An 18283-nucleotide genomic window follows, 5' to 3' on the forward strand; every position below is an offset into this window, starting at 1 on the left:
ACGTCCGCACCCCTCCAGCTCACTCCCTTGCACTCTTATCCTCAGCCACCACTAGAACTGCTCCTTCTTTTTCTTCTTTTTTTAAACATTATTTATTTATCTATTTGACAGAGAGAAAGGGCGAGAGCACACAAGCAGGGGGAGCAGCAGAGAGAGGGAGAAGCAGGCCCCCACTGAGCAGGCAGCCCAAAGTGGGGCTCGATCCCAGGACCCCGGGATCATGATCCGAGCTGCACGCAGACACGGAACTGACTGAACCACCCAGTCGCCCCCAGCACTGCTCTCTTCTTCAGCCTCCCAGATCACGGTTTCCTCCAAACCGCTAAGGACATTAGATGCTGTCGAGTCTCCGGCTGTACTGTGCATAAAAAGTCTGGACAGGTTCTTCAGGTTTATGTTTAAACTATAATGAAAACCCCGTTCACAGGTCTGACCATGCTAATGAAACCAGGCCCCTGGCTCTCAAAGCAAAGGGTCCCCAGCTGCTTCTCCAAGCCCAGCAAGGGCCTTTAATGATCCACACAGAGCACGAGGCCCCACAGCTCTGACGGACCCACGCCCCGGCCTTCTGCAGCACGAAAGCAAGCCGCCAGTCCTCAACCGCACAAAATCACTGCATCTCAGTGAGCACTGTCCCCAGTAATGAGCTCTGTATCTGGGACAGACACCAGAAAAGTAACAGACCAGGAAGTAAAAAGGTCCTCTGACTTCCCGAGAACATTAAGGAACATACTGGGACAGAAATGAAAACTGCAGAGCAGATCGGAGCTGTTGGCTGAGCCCTGCGAAGAGCACGCTCTCAGACGATCACCAGCTCTGCCCGCGGCAGCCTCCACAACCAGAAGAAAGGCCACTGGCACTGGCTATAAAGGACACACATGTGCCACTGACAATGGTCAAGAAAAAACAGTATCAAACAACTATGTCCATACTTAAACCTGGAACATCTAACAGTCTGAAGCACAGAATATACTTCCTTAATCAAAATGATTCAGAGATCAAACATGCTAGTTTACAGCGAAAACCTCAAGCAGTCAGGGAACGTTTACTGGGAAAGTATGAAGCAGGAGGAAGCCGTGACTTCCGAAGAGCCGGCCCACGCAGCACACGGGGCCAGAAAGCACATCGGGGAGACAAAGGAGAGAACCAGCTTACCGTCGGGGAGCTCGTCGGGATCTTGGGGGCCACACAGAACTGTTCCACTGTATGGAGGAAGCTGCGCAGGGAAGTGGAAAACAAATTTTAACTCAACAAAATGTTCAAACCCAACACATTCTTTTTCATTAAACTCTTTATCCATTCAACTATTCTCAAGACATTTTTTTTTAAACCAAAATAACATAGGCAGTAAAATTAAATCACCTTCATTTAAGATAAAAAGTAACACAGGAATGATTTTTAAAATTGTCCTTAAGATCCAAAAATGAGGCAAAAAATGAAAATAAAGATTCCAATGGACATGTAAGTCAACTACAATAAAATGTCACAGTAAGCCTTTCCTTTCATAGGATGTTAGAAAATGCCCACAGATACCACAGCCACTTGCCCTGGGCCACTAAGAGAGGTGAGTCCTAGTGACCGCATGTCTGTCACCCCTGCGGCACTGCACGTCCGCCCGGAAGGACAGGCCAGACTTCTCGTGCCCACCTGAGAACTGTGCACGGGTGTCCTCAGCTGATTTCCCCAATAAACTCTTAGCAGGTCGATTCAATGGTCACAGTAAAGAAGTTCTGTACCCCAGGGAATGAATGACAAGAACCTGAGGAAACACAGGGCAGTTCAAAACCAAAGGCTTGCAGGGATGGGAGCTGCACGTTGTCCACTGGGGGGCGCTGGGGATCTCCCTGCAGGCACCAAAGCCTAGGGCTACACAGGGGCCTTGCACCCGCAGCACAAAAGCCACTCCAACACTCACACAGTGCTCCAGCATTCACTGCGGGCACAGACACTTGGAGCAAAAAAGGTGCGTCTGACACCAGTCAGGTTCCTCTCCCCCTGCAGTCACTCAGGAAGTTTAGCAAACTCCCGGATGCAGAATGCCTTCTCTCCTGCTCTCAGTGACACTACGCTGCCCCTGGTGATGGAAATCTATGCAACTGTGAGGCAGTAAAAGTACTTGGGTTTTTTTTGTTTGTTTTTTGTTTTTTGTTTTAAATCAAGCTGCATTTACACAAATTGTCTTAAGTGGCAGAGGCAGGACCTGAAAACAGACTCTGGACCCCAGGAGACCCCAGGCAACACTGCCATTTTCTTTCTGTGTTTACAAAACTTACTCAGAGTTACTAAGCTAGTAGGCAACTGTAGGAATTAGTGTGGGAGGGAGTTCAGGTACAAAAGAGGGGAGTGCATGTGTCTTCCTTACTCTGCAGGCACTTGGCACCTTTAATTCAACAAACCTCCACCATTTAGAAGATGCCCCCCAGACTGTGGTAAATGTGTATTTATGACAGAAAATTGCTCAAAGTTCCCTCTTTAACTATATAGCTGCTTCTAAGAATAAAAAATTATAAAATCAAACTCACACAATGAACTCAAGGTGAGCAATGTAAAAAACTGAAATCCAGTTATATTAGATGCACAGTAAAATCAACTTAATCTGAAAACAGCGCTACCGTCTTGTGAAGTCAGTACTCGGGCCCTTTGTTTCGGAAGGTAATATTTTAAACAAATATGTATGATAGCCCTTATTTTTGCAATCTAACAAAAAAACAAAACACAGAAACTCAAATTTAAAAAAAAAAAAAAAAATGGCAACTGGCCTGACACCCACAAAGGCTGAGGCAGGGGAGCGGGGAGCCACGGGGTCAGGACTTCCACCACTCACCACCAGCAGATACGCACGTCCTGGATGTCTAACACACAGTATGCAGATTACAGACAGCAAACCTTATTAAAAACTTTAAGCCTGCAAAGAAGCCAGGTTTTAACGGTTCCCACTATAAGAAAGAGTAATTATGTGAGACTATAGCTAACGTCACAGCAGTAAACCTGCAACCAAAATGTGTTCGAATGATCAAACCAGTACACTGGAAACGTAAACACAATCTTATATGCTAATAATATTTCATAAACTAAACGGTGTGTTTTAAAGTCTTTTTGGCACTGCCACTATTTGTTCTTACCCTCATGAACCTTAAATCTCTCCTATGAAATCCCATGAAGACACAAACCGCCGAGAACAGCAGTGCACCCACAGCAGAACCACACGATCCTGGGCTTGCGTGTTCAGTGACACGTTAAAGGATGTGTTGCCTCAAATGTTGCATTCTGGAAGGCTCAAGAACAATGAGCTTTCTCTCCTTATTTCTGAACACTAATGACATGATTATGACTAGGGTTCAAAATATGCTTGTCCAATAAATTAAAACAGCTTTTTTTCCAGTTGGAAGAATTCACCTTTAAATCGCAATGGCTTATAAACTAGAATACAGCTTTAGAAAACGTATGTCACCTTTAAATTTTTATTAGGATCACATAAAGAAATCAGCTGATGGGGCGCCTGGGTGGCTCAGTGGGTTAAAGCCTCTGCCTTCGGCTCAGGTCATAATCCCAGGGTCCTGGGATCAAGCCCCGCATCCGGCTCTCTGCTCCGTAGGGAGCCTGCTTCCTCCCTTCTCTCTCTCTCTGCCTGCCTCTCTGCCTACTTGTGATTTCTCTCTCTCTGTCAAATAAATAAAATCTTAAAAAATAATAATAATAATAATCAGCTGAGGTTATTTCTTCGATTCTTTTTTTTTTAAGATTTTTTTATGTATTTATTTGACAGAGAGAGAAATCACAAGTAGGCAGAGAGGCAGGCAGAGTGAGAAAGGGAAGCAGGCTCCCCATTGGGCCTGATCCCAGGACCCTGAGATCATGACCTGAGTAGAAGGCAGAGGCCCAACGCACTGAGCCACCCAGGCGCCCCTCTTCTAATTCTGTTAAACTTCTGACCACCCTATCTGGCCAGAGGCAAGCTTTCAAACAAGCAAACTAAAGAGTTCAAAACTCAACTGAGAGGACCAGGACTTCAGCTAAAAGGTAGAATGTTCCTACATTTTAACACCTGCTGATTCTCAAATTTTGTTTTATCAGTTCTTGACCCCAAGTAGAGACAAAATGTTTTCTCAAGTCCCTCAAAGCCAAAGAAATATATGAAGTCCAGGGAGGGGTTCTCGTTTGTGCCAGAAGCACAGGGCGGGAGCAGTGCCGGTCAGGGCTGAAGTCATGTTCAGTGCAAGATAAAAGGCCCAGCCAGTGACATCACAGTGTGGGGAAGAGAACATCACTCCCACACCCACCGATGCAGCCACACGTTACCCTGTGAAACAGTCTGTGTCCCCTGTGATTATATTATTAGCACACTCCAGACTCCTGAACTATAATAATTACAATACTGAGAAAGATAGCTTGGCCCAGTCACTTAGTTAGCCTGAGTTTCCTTTTTCCGGGTTATAGGACCGACCATATGTGATTTTGATAGAAACATCTGTCAATGCATACTCAAAAGCAAAAACACAGAATACCCCAAAATGAGCAAGACTTAGATTTCTGGCTATAATTAATTCTGATAAGACAGAGTCACTGTTTCTGCAATAAAAAGTTCGATGTAACTTTACCACCAACAGCTTTATCCTCTTGGTTTGCTATCCACTATATACTCCTCCATACACTAGTGATTCCCAACATTTCTGTGAGATGACTAGACAACCTCCATTTTCTCATTTAAGAAAGCACAATGCGGGGTACCTGGGTGGTTCAGTGGGTTAAGCCTCTGCCTTCGGCTCAGGTCATGATCCCAGGGTCCTAGAATCGAGCCCCACATCGGGCTCTCTGCTCAGCAGAGAGCCTGCTTCCCCCCTTTTCTCTCTGCCTGCCTCTCTGCCTGCTTGTGATCTGTCTGTCAAATACATAAATAAAATCTTAAAAAAAGCAAGCAAGCAAGCAAGCAAGCACACACTACGCAATGGAGGAAACTGCCCAAAATTGCCTGGCCTGCTTACGAAGCAGTGATGAAGGAGCCCAGCTTGTTCAGACTTCAATATGGTACCTTTTCCACTTTCACATCACAGGAAAACCCAAGGTTTTATTCTGACACTTACTTGCAAACAGGCACTCACAAACCCACACACTTGAAATGCAAATGCACACACTTGAAAAAAGCTTTTGTAAAACATAAGTTGGGCTTTATAATTTTTTAAAACCGTAACTATAAAAAGCACAAACTGTCCTATTCCTGGCAGGTGCCCCTGTATATTACCACAATTAGGCAACAGAAATGATTTAAAATTCAAACCATTAGAAGAGTATATAAGAGTAGAATCTCAGGTAACACTAATGGTTGGGAAATATGGGATCTGGTTATATTTTGCCTAATTAACTTTTGTGTTTTTTTCTGTTTTTTGTTTTTGGTCAGGAAACACTAAACTTCAAGCCTTATTCTACAGAATCTAAAATGTGCAGATACATTTTATTGCCTTAGGAAATACAATGTATAATTTAGCTTCCCGGTTCCCTGGCTCATATCCTTATATTCCTTAAAATCTTAACTGTTACCATCAATGAACACAAAACAGACGGAGATCGCAAGGAACTGGATTTACTCTTTACTCGTTTTCTAAAATAAAATCTGATATAAGCTTTGTCTTTTTTGATTTCTTCCCTTTTCCTAAAATGAAACAGGAGAAACGAATAAATCCTTCACTCATCTGTGCAGCTGAACTAACACTTTCAACACGCTGTCATCTAATCCTTCCTCCACAGCTCCAGAAAGAGCTTAAGAGTTCCAGAAGCCGAGGTAAAGCAGAAGGACTGGCCAAGGCCACACGCAGTGCTGGCCTTGTGGCTCCTAATCTAAGGAGTCAGCCTCTCCTGCTCCAGTTTCGAAAAATAAAAGAACTCCGTGCAAAAGCACTTCACACACGTGCAAACCTACCATGGACATTTATTAGGGGATCTAAGTGGCCAGTTAAGGCCTCATTAAAGTCAAGTACAGTTGTACTTGATTCGCTCGCACCTACTCCTCGTCATCCCCCAACCCCCGGCCCCCTTCTCTTCGATGCAATCTGAACAGTTTTCACATTTACAACGCGAATGTGAACACACGGTCCAGGTAAGCTGTTATTAATTTAAGATGGATACCATTACTCACGTAAAGAGTGGACATAAAAGGAGACTAGTATTTAGTATGTATTTAGTATTTAGTATGGTATTTTGAATGCCAAAATACACCAAAATCATGCTTAGGAAAACTATCATAAAGATTTTAATTCTCCTATCAATTAACCCATAATTTTAACATAATTCCCACTGAAATTTCAATAGGATTGTTCATGAAACCTGACCTGCTGTTCATAAATTCTCAAGGAAGAGTTAAGGATGAGGGAGGATGGGGCGCCTGGGGGGGCTCAGTCGTCAGGTGTCTGCATTCAGCTCAGGTCATGATCCTGGGGTCCTGGGATCGAGCCCCATCTCCCTCTCCCACTCCCCCTCCTTCTGTGTGTCTTTCTCTGTCAAATAAATAAATAAAATCTTTAAAAAAAAAAAAAAAAAGGAGAATCAAAACACTTCTGAATAAGTATAAGAGGGTATGTGCTCTCCCAGAAGATGGATTATAGAGCTGCAACCATTAAAACGAGTGGTAAGGACACAGAGACAAAGCAGGAGGGCCACGGGCACTGCAACTAATGGCCCAGCGCTCAGCAAGTGACGCTGGGACCACTCACGGCCGCCGCGGGAGAAGCCGTATCAGGGCCGCACCTCACAGACATAGCAAAATCCACCCCAACTGCACCATACACTACAGTGGAAACAAAACCTTAAAACTTTTGGAAGAAAACCAGTGTCTTTATTACCTCAGACAAAGAAAGTATTTCTTAAAGACATTTACAAACCATGAGGAAAAAAAGCCAATGCATTTGACATTTAAGTTAAAAACGTACTTCCCTTATGCAGCAAAAGAGATAAAAGTACATCATATGTGAAGTTCAAAAGCCCTCATGCTAGAACGAGATGCCTGTAACATGCAAAACCAAAGACCACTAATCATATAAGTAACAAGAAAAAGACAAGCCACTTAATAAAAAATGTGGACAGGGGAGACAAGCTTAATTCAAGAAGTGGAAATCTGTATCGTCAATGGGCACAGGCAAGTAATGAACTAGTTCTCAACTATGTCACCTGAGAACTGTTCACAATGAGAATCCATTCATATCCATCAGACTAACAACATTTTTAAATATGCCTATACTAAGCAGCAAGAATGTTTTCTTCAAATGAGACAGTGAGAACGCTTGTGCACTGCTGATGGGGATGCAGCCTGCTACGCGCTTTGACAGCAGAGCAGCGGTCTCCAGCAGAACTACAGATGCTTACTCCTTCCCCGCTGACCAGTTCCATTCCTAGGGCCAAAGCCTGGAGAAATCCCCAGAGGCACGTAAAATATGTTTACTGCAACATTTCTGTAACTGTGTACCAACTAAAGACCGCAATGGTCCTTGTGAGGAGACAAGGCAAATGAGCTGTGGCAGCTCTTGAGAGCGGTTCTACCAGCGGTACTTAGCAATTAAAATCAAAGAACAAAAAACAAAACGTATCAGCACAGATAGAGCAAACAATACGTTAGTATGAAATAAACCTCAAAACAATGAACGCACACTTGACCCTGGACACCATGGGTTTCAAATGTGCAATCCACTTCACAGGCAGATTTTTTTCTATAAATACAGTATAACACTATAAACGTATTTCCTCTTATTATTTTCCTAACATTTTCTTTTCTCCAGCTTATATTCTAAGAATAACCACATAACATTTGTAACACATAAAATGTGCTAATCAACTGTTCTTATGATCAGTAAGGCTTCTGATCACCAATAGGCTATTAGTAGTTAAGCTCTGGGGGCATCAAAAGTTACACACAGATTTTCAAATGAAGCGGGTTTGGCACTCCTAACCCCTGCATATGAAACCATTTATCCTTTAAACCACATAAAAAATTACGATGTTACTATCTGCTGACATCCCTATGTGCAGTAGAAGGTGAAAACCATAGTCAGTAAACAATACCAACTCAGCAGAGCTGTTCCTTCTGCGGAGGGAGCGGAACGAGAGGGGAGAGGGACACAAAGGCTTCAACTGTGTCTGTGACGTCTCTGCTGTACAAACACAGCAAAAGTTCACTATCAGTCAAATCTGGTGGTGGGTTTGGGCATTTCTATTAGTTTCTTTTCTATACATTTCTGTACAGTGGGTTTATCACAAAAGCATAAATTTTTAAAAAAATCAAAACTAAAACATAACCAGTAATTTTATCTACACACATACTCAATAAAACGTTGTCTTACCTCAACCGAAGAGCGAGGAGTCACGAAGAACTGATTGAATTCATCAGGGCTGAAATCTCCGAAGATATACTGGAAAAGGAAAAAAAAAGTCACTGATCACATAAAATATCCAATTTATATACTTTCAGGGAAAATGCTACATATTATACCAATCCTATGAAATGTGTAGGCCAGAAGCCCAATACCCTTTTTTAAGTAAATAAATCAAAGGTCTGCATAATGGAGATTTACAATTACATAAAAGAAAATACTACTGAACCTTTTCATAAATTGTCAGAGAACCCTGTGAAATCGATAAGCTGACTTTGAAACACTGTACACCACACCTGTCAGCAGAGTCCTGCCTGAAGGACAACTTTCTGGCTCACAGACACCTCCAGGTGCCCCGTTCGCCTTTCTGCTGACTCATTCACTACCCCCACGCCAGCGTTCTCTGCCACACGCACCACCGGAAAGCAGAAAACGTGGTTCACAGTGTTCACATGGGAAGACAGAGTTATCCAAAAAAAAAAAAGAAAGAAAGAAAGAAAAATGCTGATGATCCTGATGAACGAGCTATACATGTACATATACATGTACATATACATGTACTTTTATCCTGAAAGTTCATTTAAACCTGATATATAAGCACATTATTGAACAGACACAGGTCTAGTTGTAAACCCTTCACAGAACTCTGAACGCTGACTTCGTGGGAAAACAACCAGTTCAATGGCAGAAGCAAGTGTGGCAGGTGCCCAGTGGCTCATTTTCTCCCGGAGCTTTAAAAACTAAGTCACTGACAAGAATCAGGATGACTAGATTTCTACAACAGAGAACCGCTCACTGAATTATTCATTCATCTAACCAATAATTATTTAGAGCCTACTAACACCATGCACAAAGATCAGTACTGGGGATAAAAATGGTTAAGCAGGGGCACCTGGGAGGCTCAGTGGATTAAGCCTCTGCCTTCGGCTCAGGTCATGATCCCAGGGTCCTGCGATTGAGTACTGCATTGGGCTCTCTGCTCAGCGGGGAGCCTGCTCCCCCCCCCCCTCTGCCTATTTGTGATCTCTGTCAAATAAATAAATTTAAAAAAAAAAAATGCTAAGCAGATAGGGTGCCTGGGTGGCTCAGTTGTTTAAAGTGAGTAACCCTTGATTTCAGCTCAGGTCCTGATGGCAGGGTCCTGGGATGGAGCCTGACCTCCCTCTCCCACTGCCCCTCACCTGCTCACTCACTCTCTCTCAAATAAATAAACCTTTAAAAAAAAGGAAAAATGGTAAGCAGAGTTGTGGTTCCTTGGCTCTAATGGAGCTGAGTGACTTGCTGCGAAATGTACAAGCATGCGATTCAAAAATAACCAGTAACCACATATTATATAAATGGAAATGCCTATTATTATCATAAATGTGAATAAATAACAACAAACTCTCACAGCATATTAGCAAGATTGTACCGAGGGCTGCCTGGTTAGTCGTACAGTCAGTTAAGTGGCTGACTCCTGATTTCAGCTCAGGTCATGATCTCAGGGTCCTAGGATCAAGCCCCATGTTGGGCTCCGAGCTCAGTGGGAGGAATCTCCTTGGGAGTCTCCCTCTCCCCTTCCTGTGTGCATGTGCTCTCTAATAAATACATCTTAAAAAAAAAGAATGCACTGATCCTTCTTTTAAGTTTTTTTTTTATTTACTTACTTATTTTAGAGTATGCAAGTATGCAGAGGGAGGAGCAGAGGGGGAGGGTAGGGGAAGGGAGAGGATCTCGAGCAGGCTCCCCGAGGAGGGCAGAGCCCTATGGGGGCTCAATCTCATGACCCTGAGATCGTGACCTGAGCCTAACCAAGAGTCAGACACTCAATGACTCAGACACCCACGTGCCCCAATGCACCAATATTTCATGGGAAAATACTGCCGGAGGGCTCTTTGGTAATAGCTAGCCAGACCACAAATATATATTAAAAATAAGAACATCGTCACATAATATTCACATATACTTGCAAAAATCCACAAAGTAACTGTGCATTGACAGTAATGGTAAAAATAAGCAGAGTCCCAAAACAATTTAGAAATCATCGCCTGCAAAAGGAACTCAGACCCTCTCATCATTTCCAACACCAGGGGAAAGCCTGTATTAACCGCTGTCAGGTGTAACTGCGAGCTCTGGAAGGGAAAGGTTTATTCCAGTGCAAAGGAAGCGGAAGAAGGTGGGGGTGAAGAAACGACACTGCTGACTGACATTCCTTTACAGCCCCACTACAGAGAGACATCTTAAGTCTAGATATAAAACCTCAAAATTCACTCAGCAGGAAATGAAAACACAAGTCATAAATTAGGAGAAAATATTCCCGACGATACCAAATGCTGAGGATTAGGGAATGACTGCAGCTTTCCACATGGCTCACACAGATGCAGAACGGTACAGCCGCTTTGGGGGAGAGTCTGGCAGTTTCCTACCAAGTTACCCCACACCCGCTCACCCAGGAGAAATAAAGACCTATGTCCCGGAAAACACCTGCATGCTGAGGTTTACAGCAGCTCTACTCATAACACTACAACAACCCAAATGTCCATCCAGAGGTCAATGTGGTACGTCTGTAAATGAAATGCTGCTCAGTGGCTCTCACTCTCAAAAGCATCATGCTAAGGGAAAGAAGTCTGACTTCAAAAGCTACATGTGGCATGATTACATTTATGTAACATTCTATGACGAAACGGTAAGGACAGAAAACAGATCAGCCTGACCTGCCCAGTGCAGGCTCCTTGCTCAGAGGGGAAGCTGCTTCTCCCTCTGCCTGCTGCTCCCGTGCTTGTGAGCGCTCTCGCTCTGACAAATGGAGAAATGAAATCTTTTTTTAAAAAAGGAAAACTTTCCTATAGATTGTAAATGCTTTTTTTAAAAAAAAAGATGTGCTTATTTTAGATAGAGTGCAGGAGCAGAGGAAGAGAGAATCTTAAGCAGACTCCCCACTGAGGGAGTCTGGGACCCTGAGATCATGACCTGGGCCTACACCAAGAGTCAGACGCTCAACCGACGGGAGTCACCCGGGCGCCCCTAAGTGTGTTTCTGTTACAACTTCATGCCACCCATTTCTCTACCAGATACGTATCTTCCATCTGTTCACAAATCTAACTGGCGAAAACCACGGAAGAGCTTGCAGTACAGGAGGGGAGAAAATCACCAGGAAACTGTTAAACAAAGAGCACACTCTGGGTACAAAAGGGAAGAAAAGCCAGAGCCAAGGGAAAGCAAAGTGGAGGCAGGGCAGTCACACCAGATTCCTAGTGTGTCTCTGGTCAGAATTCTTAGTTCCAGACCATGTAAATACCTTATGCAGTCAAAAAATTACTCATAAAAAGTCTCTGCAAACAAACCTGAAATGACTGTACAACTTTTCAAAGATGCCCACTTTGCAGAGACATTACAAGTGTGCTCCCTGCATTTGTGCCCGTGTTCATTTCAAGATCTCCCTGACAACAGATTAGGACTTGATGAAAACATTTAATCCCAAAGAGCCGTCATAAGCAACTGCAAACTATCAACTGTGTGACGCTAAACTATCACCTGGCACTCAACAAATGGCAGCGGAAGCGACTGTCACTGCAACGGGAGCTGCCGGATGGCGGCTCAATGCGTCAGTGAGCTGGGCCGCCAAGGTACCCGTGAATCACATCCTCTGGCCACAGTCAGACGAATTTCCAACCCCTCAAATGCATGAGTCTTTGAAAGTGAGCGGCTACACCTCCACTGTATAAACAACAGTCACTTCAGTTGTGTGACCGAGAGGATGGAGGGGACCGCTAGGAAGCTGGTACCAAGGACAGCAGCATTTGTGCAAGGTGCTTGCCTCCCTGAGGAGCTAGGCTAGGATCTGTTTCCTACAGAATGGCTATTCTCCTTATGGTCATGGCAGAGAAACGACCCAGACCTTCTTCCTCTGAATCTGTACACACATACTGCTGCTCAGCCAGAAACACCAATGTCATAAGGAACCGTAAGGAGGGAGTGGAGTCTCACAATCGGCAGAGCGCAAGGCACCGGGGACTCGGGCAAGGGAAAGCTTCCCGAAAGCGGATCTCCACCCTCCGCAGTGCATGCGACAAAACAATTATTTCTTTCTAGGCACAGTAACGAATGCCTCTTTGGTAACCATTCAAATGTTCACTTGGAACAATTCAACAGAATATCCCACAAAAATTCTGAGGCTATGACATCATTTCAGTGTTTAACAAAATCATCTACATCATTCAAAACTGACTACAGGAAGCATTACCACAAATAACCATTTATTACCCACACTGTTCCAGAAAGGCAATTAGGAGAGTTAGTTTACATGAATTCAATGGGAGGGGAAAAAAGGTAACTTTTTAACATTCTGATAAAAACTACAAAGATAAAGGCCAAATATTTATGCAAGAGCAAATCCCAGTGCTGGGACACAGAGCAGGCTGGCCCGCATTTTACAGGAAAGTACACAACTGAACACGCCTGACAGAGGGCTGGAGCCGCACTGCACTGGGACACCACAGTGCCTGCCGCAGAGCTTCAGGACCACCGCCTGCCGCCGCTACGTGCTCAGGTTCTACCACCTCCTGCTCCAAAAGCCGTCCTAATTTTCAATCGCAGATTTTTCTAGGTGTTTGGCAAAATGAAGAGCATGACCAAAGAGAGAGGGGCAGGACCATGTTCTTCAAAAACATTAGTGTCGTGAAAGACTGTGGAAATATCCCAGATGGCAAAAGGTAAAGAGACACAACAAGTAAACACAGTGCGACCCCAGAATGGACCCCGTCCTGGAGGGAAACGCTATGAAAGAGATTATGAGCTCAACTGACAAGATCAGAATACGGACAGCAGACTGTAAAAAGTACTGCGCCAGTGCACACTTATGAAAGCAGTAACTGTCCTCCTGCGGTCATGTAAGAAGACATCTGTCATCTTGGGAAACGTGTCAAAGCATAAAGGGGTAAAAGATCATGGTACGCAATCTCTCCAGTGTCACAGGGTGGAGGAAGGAGTGTGTGTCCGTGTGTGTGTTCAAGTTTGGGAATACGCGTGCACGCGACAAGAAAAGTCAAGCCACGGCAATGGCTAAGCCAAGGGGGTTCGTCTGAACTGGTCAACCCGGGGGAAGGAGGAAAAGGGAGCTCTTCGTGCTGCTTTTATTTCTGCAACTTCTGTAAATTTGAAATTATTTCCAAATGAAGAGATTTTTTTACAGCCAAAACAGAAAACACTCAATTGTGAGAAAAATCCTTACCCTCTCTTTCTGTGGGTGTGAAACATTCTCCTTCCTCTAGAGGATTATTAATAAGTGTACTTTAATGTCTTTCTAAGGAAAAAAATATTATAGGAGTCTTGGTTTTAAAAAGATAAAAATGATTCTGCTCATTTCACAGGATTTATAATTTAGTGGAGAAGAAAACTCCACTGACCGCATGAATTTGTTTTGTCTTTTAACAGCACAGAAAGATAAAACAGGACAATTGATTCTGCGTGGCAGGAGCATCAGTAGCGTCTTCTTTCTTGCATTTCCAAAGCCGGGTGCAGGGCCCAGCCCAGACCCACACTCAGTCCACAGGTTCCGAGCGGATGAAACAAAAGGTGCCTGGAGGCCCTCTGTCCGCCCAACTGCATTACAAAATGTTTATGTTGTCGTTTACAATGTTACTCTTCTAACAGCCGTAGCAGATACCGCCTAAGGCAAAGCCCAAAACACCCTCTAGGTTTTCCGCAACCCCCACCAGAGCCAGAGTGGGCTGAATGGTGGAGTCACAAGGAGAAAAAAGAAAGCAAAATGGCTTGCTCCCTTCCCAGCCGTGATGCCCACGCGGAAGGCCCGAGGTCAGTGCTCCAAGGGCTTTCGGCCTCTGCATTTCTCTCTTCAGGAGGCAGGCGAGCCAGCGAGGTGCAGACGCTCTTGCCCACTACCAGGGATACATTTCCAACTAACTCAGCTCAGGCTTTAGAACTCCCACTGTCTGCACGTTTGATTATTTCCCGATCCTTTCTAGAGAGGGTATGTTGAAAAGATACAAAAAGCGCTGCAGGAAAAGGCGGCAAGGCCACAACACAGGATGGAGACAAGACACTCCTGACACGCAGCCCACAGTCGCGGCTGCGCTGGGTGTCGCCTTCCGGAGACCCGAGGCCTCAGCCCTTAGGGGGGTCCGGCTCTGTAAGCCCCAGGAAGGGGCTGGGCAAACGTGGACACACCGTGCTCACGCTACAGGAAAAGCGAAGGGGCCACTCGTCCAAGGCAGGTTCCCGCGGCAGGCGGGGGCTCGGCACAGATCCACGGCCGGCCGCCGGGAGGAACGGCACCGGCGCGCCCGCGGCGCTAGAGGGCGCACGAGCACAGCGCACCTCCGCGACCGCCAAAGCGCCCGCTCGGAGGACAGAGCGCATCCGCGAGGCGCCACCAAGGCCGGCCGTCTGCTTCCAACTGGGCTCCCGGAGAGCGACCGGCCGTGGACGGCAAGAAGAGACACAAGGCAGTGATGCGTGAACGCGGGGCTGCGCGCGTCCTGTCCCTCCGCCTCCGAGGCGGGCAGGCGTCCGAGCGAGCCCAGCTTCCAGAGCCACTGCGGGAGTCCAGGCCCAAGTCCGGCCTCGGGACAGAAGCAAGGACAGAAGCCGGATTCACCAGCGAGAGCCCGAGAGGCACAGTTTCCGCCTCCTCCATTCCCCAACCCAAAAAGGGGGAGTTTGGGAGAGACGGGGAAACACGCAGGACCAACACTGCTCCGAGGGCAAGTCTCACTTTCGCCTCTGACCCGAGGGTGCTGGCCTCGGCCACCTCCAGCCCCCCGGCTCCACAAGTGTCTCTTGGATCTAACCGGAACAAAGAAACAGGGTCTGGAAATGTCCCCAGGTGAGTCCCTTCTACCACATGGATAAAGCCGGAAAACATCACACTAAGTAAAGAAGTCAGACGTGACAGGGACCCAAGTTGTCGCATTCCATTCATGCGGAATGTCTAGAGGAAGCCAGTCTCTAGAGACAGAAGGTAAACTGTGGTCGTCACAGGTTCCGGGACGGGGAAATGGGGAGTCACTGCTAACGGACAGGAGGTTTCTTTCTGAAGTGATGAAATGCTCTACAACTGTGATGGTTGCACAACTCTGTGAACGCACTAAAAACCACTAAAATGTACTCTTATTAAAAATGGGTGAATTCAGGACGCCTGGGTGGCTCAGTTGGTTGAGCAGCTGCCTTCGGCTCAGGTCATGATCCCAGCATCCTGGGATCAAATCCCATATCGGGCTCCTTGCTGGGCAGGGAGCCTGCTTCTCCCTCTGCCTCTGCCTGCCATTCTGTCTGCCTGTGCTTGCTCTCTCCCCCTCTCTCTCTGATAAATAAAGTCTTTAAAAAACAAACAAAAAAAAGAATGCATCTCTGTATTTTAAAAAAAAAAGGGTGAATTCTATGGTATGTGAGTTATATCTCAATAAAGTAAAAAAAAAAGTGCTTGCAAAAAAAAACTCATTTCTTTACTAAACTTTTAAAAAACAATTATTTGAGACAGAGAGCGCGCGCACGTGCACACACACAAATACACACACACAAAGTGGGGAGAGAGGGAGAGGGAGAAGCAGGTACCCCGCTGAGCAGGGAGCCTGGCAGGGGCCTGGATCGCAGGACCCCAGGACCACAACCTGAAATGAAGGCAGACGCTTAACCAGCTGAGCCCTCCAGGGGCCCCTTTACTCAACCTGACTGATCACGCGTCCTTGATGCGCGCTGACATCTACTGAACCATCGGTGGGTCACGGCACACTTTCACCTCTGCAAAGTGGGGTGGGTGGTGTGGGGACACGTGGACGTGACACTGTTCGGACAGTCGATGCACAACAGGAATTTCACTGATTTAACCATTTGTACTGGGTGGGCACCAACTAGCCACACTGAGTCAGGCTAGATTATAAGAAACTGAATAAAACAGACACAGCATTCAGGACACTACAACATTTACAGTTTTGTCGCAGAATGAGTGGAATGTGAGTTGCAGTGAGCATTACAAGCAGCAAAAGCCAACAAAGAGGGAGGTAGAGGAAGGCCTGATCCTTAATGGACTAAGCTGGAGTAGAGGGGTCCCGAGAAGGGGACAGAATGGACAAACAGTGTGACAAAGCCACGCCCACAGGCAGTACACTCTCCTCACAATTCAAGTGAAAGCACAATGTAGTGTCTAGTTTCATGTAGTCTATTTTATGTGACTACTGAAGTCCTATCAGAAGATCGCCTCTCCAGGGGCCCGGGTGACTCAGTGGGTTAAGGCCTCTGCCTTCGGCTCAGGTCAAGGTCGCAGGGTCCTGGGATCCAGCCCCTCATAGGGCCCTCGCTCAGAGAAGCCTGCTTCCTCCTCTCTCTCTGCCTGCCTCTCTGCCTACTTGTGATCTCCATCTGTCAAATAAATAAATAAAATCTTAAAAAAAAAAAAAAAAAAGATCGCCTCTCACCTTCTGAAGCAGGATCTAATGCGTTGGCTGTATACTCTGAGCTAAAACTTGTTCCCACAAATGCATCTCCAACTAGAAAACATGATTCTTCTAAAAGAAATCCATTTTTTGCCAACTTTCCAGCCCTATGTCTACATTAGTTACTTTGCACAAAAGCAGTTAGATTTTAACTTGTTCTGCTCTGAACTAACACTAAACAGCAAGACAAAAGAATCCCCATTTTATGATAACTTGCTCTCTAGAATTTTTATCACATGAAAAGGACCTGATAAATTATTAGGGAGTGAACTGAGTGCCTGTTGTCTAGGATCGCTGGGTAGAAGTTCCAGAGTCCGCGTACTTCAGTTTTCATTACAATCACCTCGGTGCTGATCTGGGAAATAAAGGGGGTGGGGGAAGAAGAGAAGAAAAAGGAGAACAAGCAGAACACCAATAAAGAAACTTTAGCAGTGGTTCCACCTTTGCTGGGGCCCAGGGTGAATAAGAAGACAGGCTGCAGGGGGCACACCAGGAAGTTGGGAGCCAAAGAAGGGCTGAAAGATACCCGACCGTGGAGGGATTAAACAAGTATGCGCATCTGTTAAAGATTCTCATATATACTTTAAAAGGGTGAAATTCACTGCAGATACATTATGTCCCCATAAAGGTTTTTGTTTGTTTTAAAAAGAACGGGAACCAAGTTAAATTCATCTTTGTACTGCCAGCAGTTAATGGACTTGACACAGGGTAGGTGCTGAAATAAAAGCCTTGCTGAACAAGTGAACTGAGGAAGAGGAAGATGAAGAGAAAACCCCACGGAAAATAAAAGTTCTAGGGATAAGAAATGATAGCCTCTCCATCCTCCACATGAAGAAACTTCCCATGGGGCGCCGGGGTGGCTCAGGTGGTTAAGCAGCTGCCTTTGGCTCAGGTCATGATCCCAGCGTCCTGGGATGGAGTCCCACATCAGGCTCCTGGCTCCAAGGAGCCTGCTTCTCCCTCTGTCTCTGCCTGCCTCTCTGTCTGCCTGTGCTCGCTCGCTCTCTCTCCATCTGTCTCTGACAAATAAAAAAATAAAATCTTAAAAAAATAATAATAAAATAAAGTAAGAAACTTCCCATATGTCCTATTTTTAATATCAGAGATGTTCCAGCAAGAAGCACAATTTTTATTTATTTATTTATTTGACAGAAAGAGAGAGATATCACAAGTAGGCAGAGAGGCAGGAGTCGGGGAGAGGCTCCCCACTGAGCAGAAAGCCCGATGTGGGGCTTGATCCCAGGACCCGGAGATCATGACCTAGGCCAAAGGCAGAGGCTTGTTAACCCACTGAGCCACCCAGTCACCCCATCACTTTTAAATACAATCTTTAAATATAACCAAGATATAACCCTTAATTTTTAAATATAACAATTAAACAGAATCAAGACAATTTGAATTAAGCCTTACAGAAAACTTACTAAGAGCATGTATTTTGACCCAGAGGAAAATCATTCACAAATACCATGTGGTCTCCCAAACTAAAGAAAAATCCACTTT

General features: G+C 45.3%; 1 protein-coding gene across 1 annotated transcript in view; it reads right to left on the reverse strand.

Annotated features, from left to right (window-relative positions):
• The window catches only part of USP10 (ubiquitin specific peptidase 10), a 71361-nt gene that overhangs the window by 31459 nt on the left and 21619 nt on the right, over positions 1-18283 (reverse strand). The window contains exons 2-3 of the mRNA XM_059153347.1: positions 8325-8393; positions 1156-1216 (exon numbers count right to left, since the gene is read on the reverse strand). Of these exons, the coding sequence (XP_059009330.1) occupies positions 1156-1216; positions 8325-8393 (130 nt within the window). The remainder of the gene's footprint in view (positions 1-1155; positions 1217-8324; positions 8394-18283) is intronic.

The sequence above is a fragment of the Mustela lutreola genome, chromosome 16, assembly GCF_030435805.1.
Source record: "Mustela lutreola isolate mMusLut2 chromosome 16, mMusLut2.pri, whole genome shotgun sequence".
Lineage (NCBI taxonomy): Eukaryota > Metazoa > Chordata > Mammalia > Carnivora > Mustelidae > Mustela > Mustela lutreola.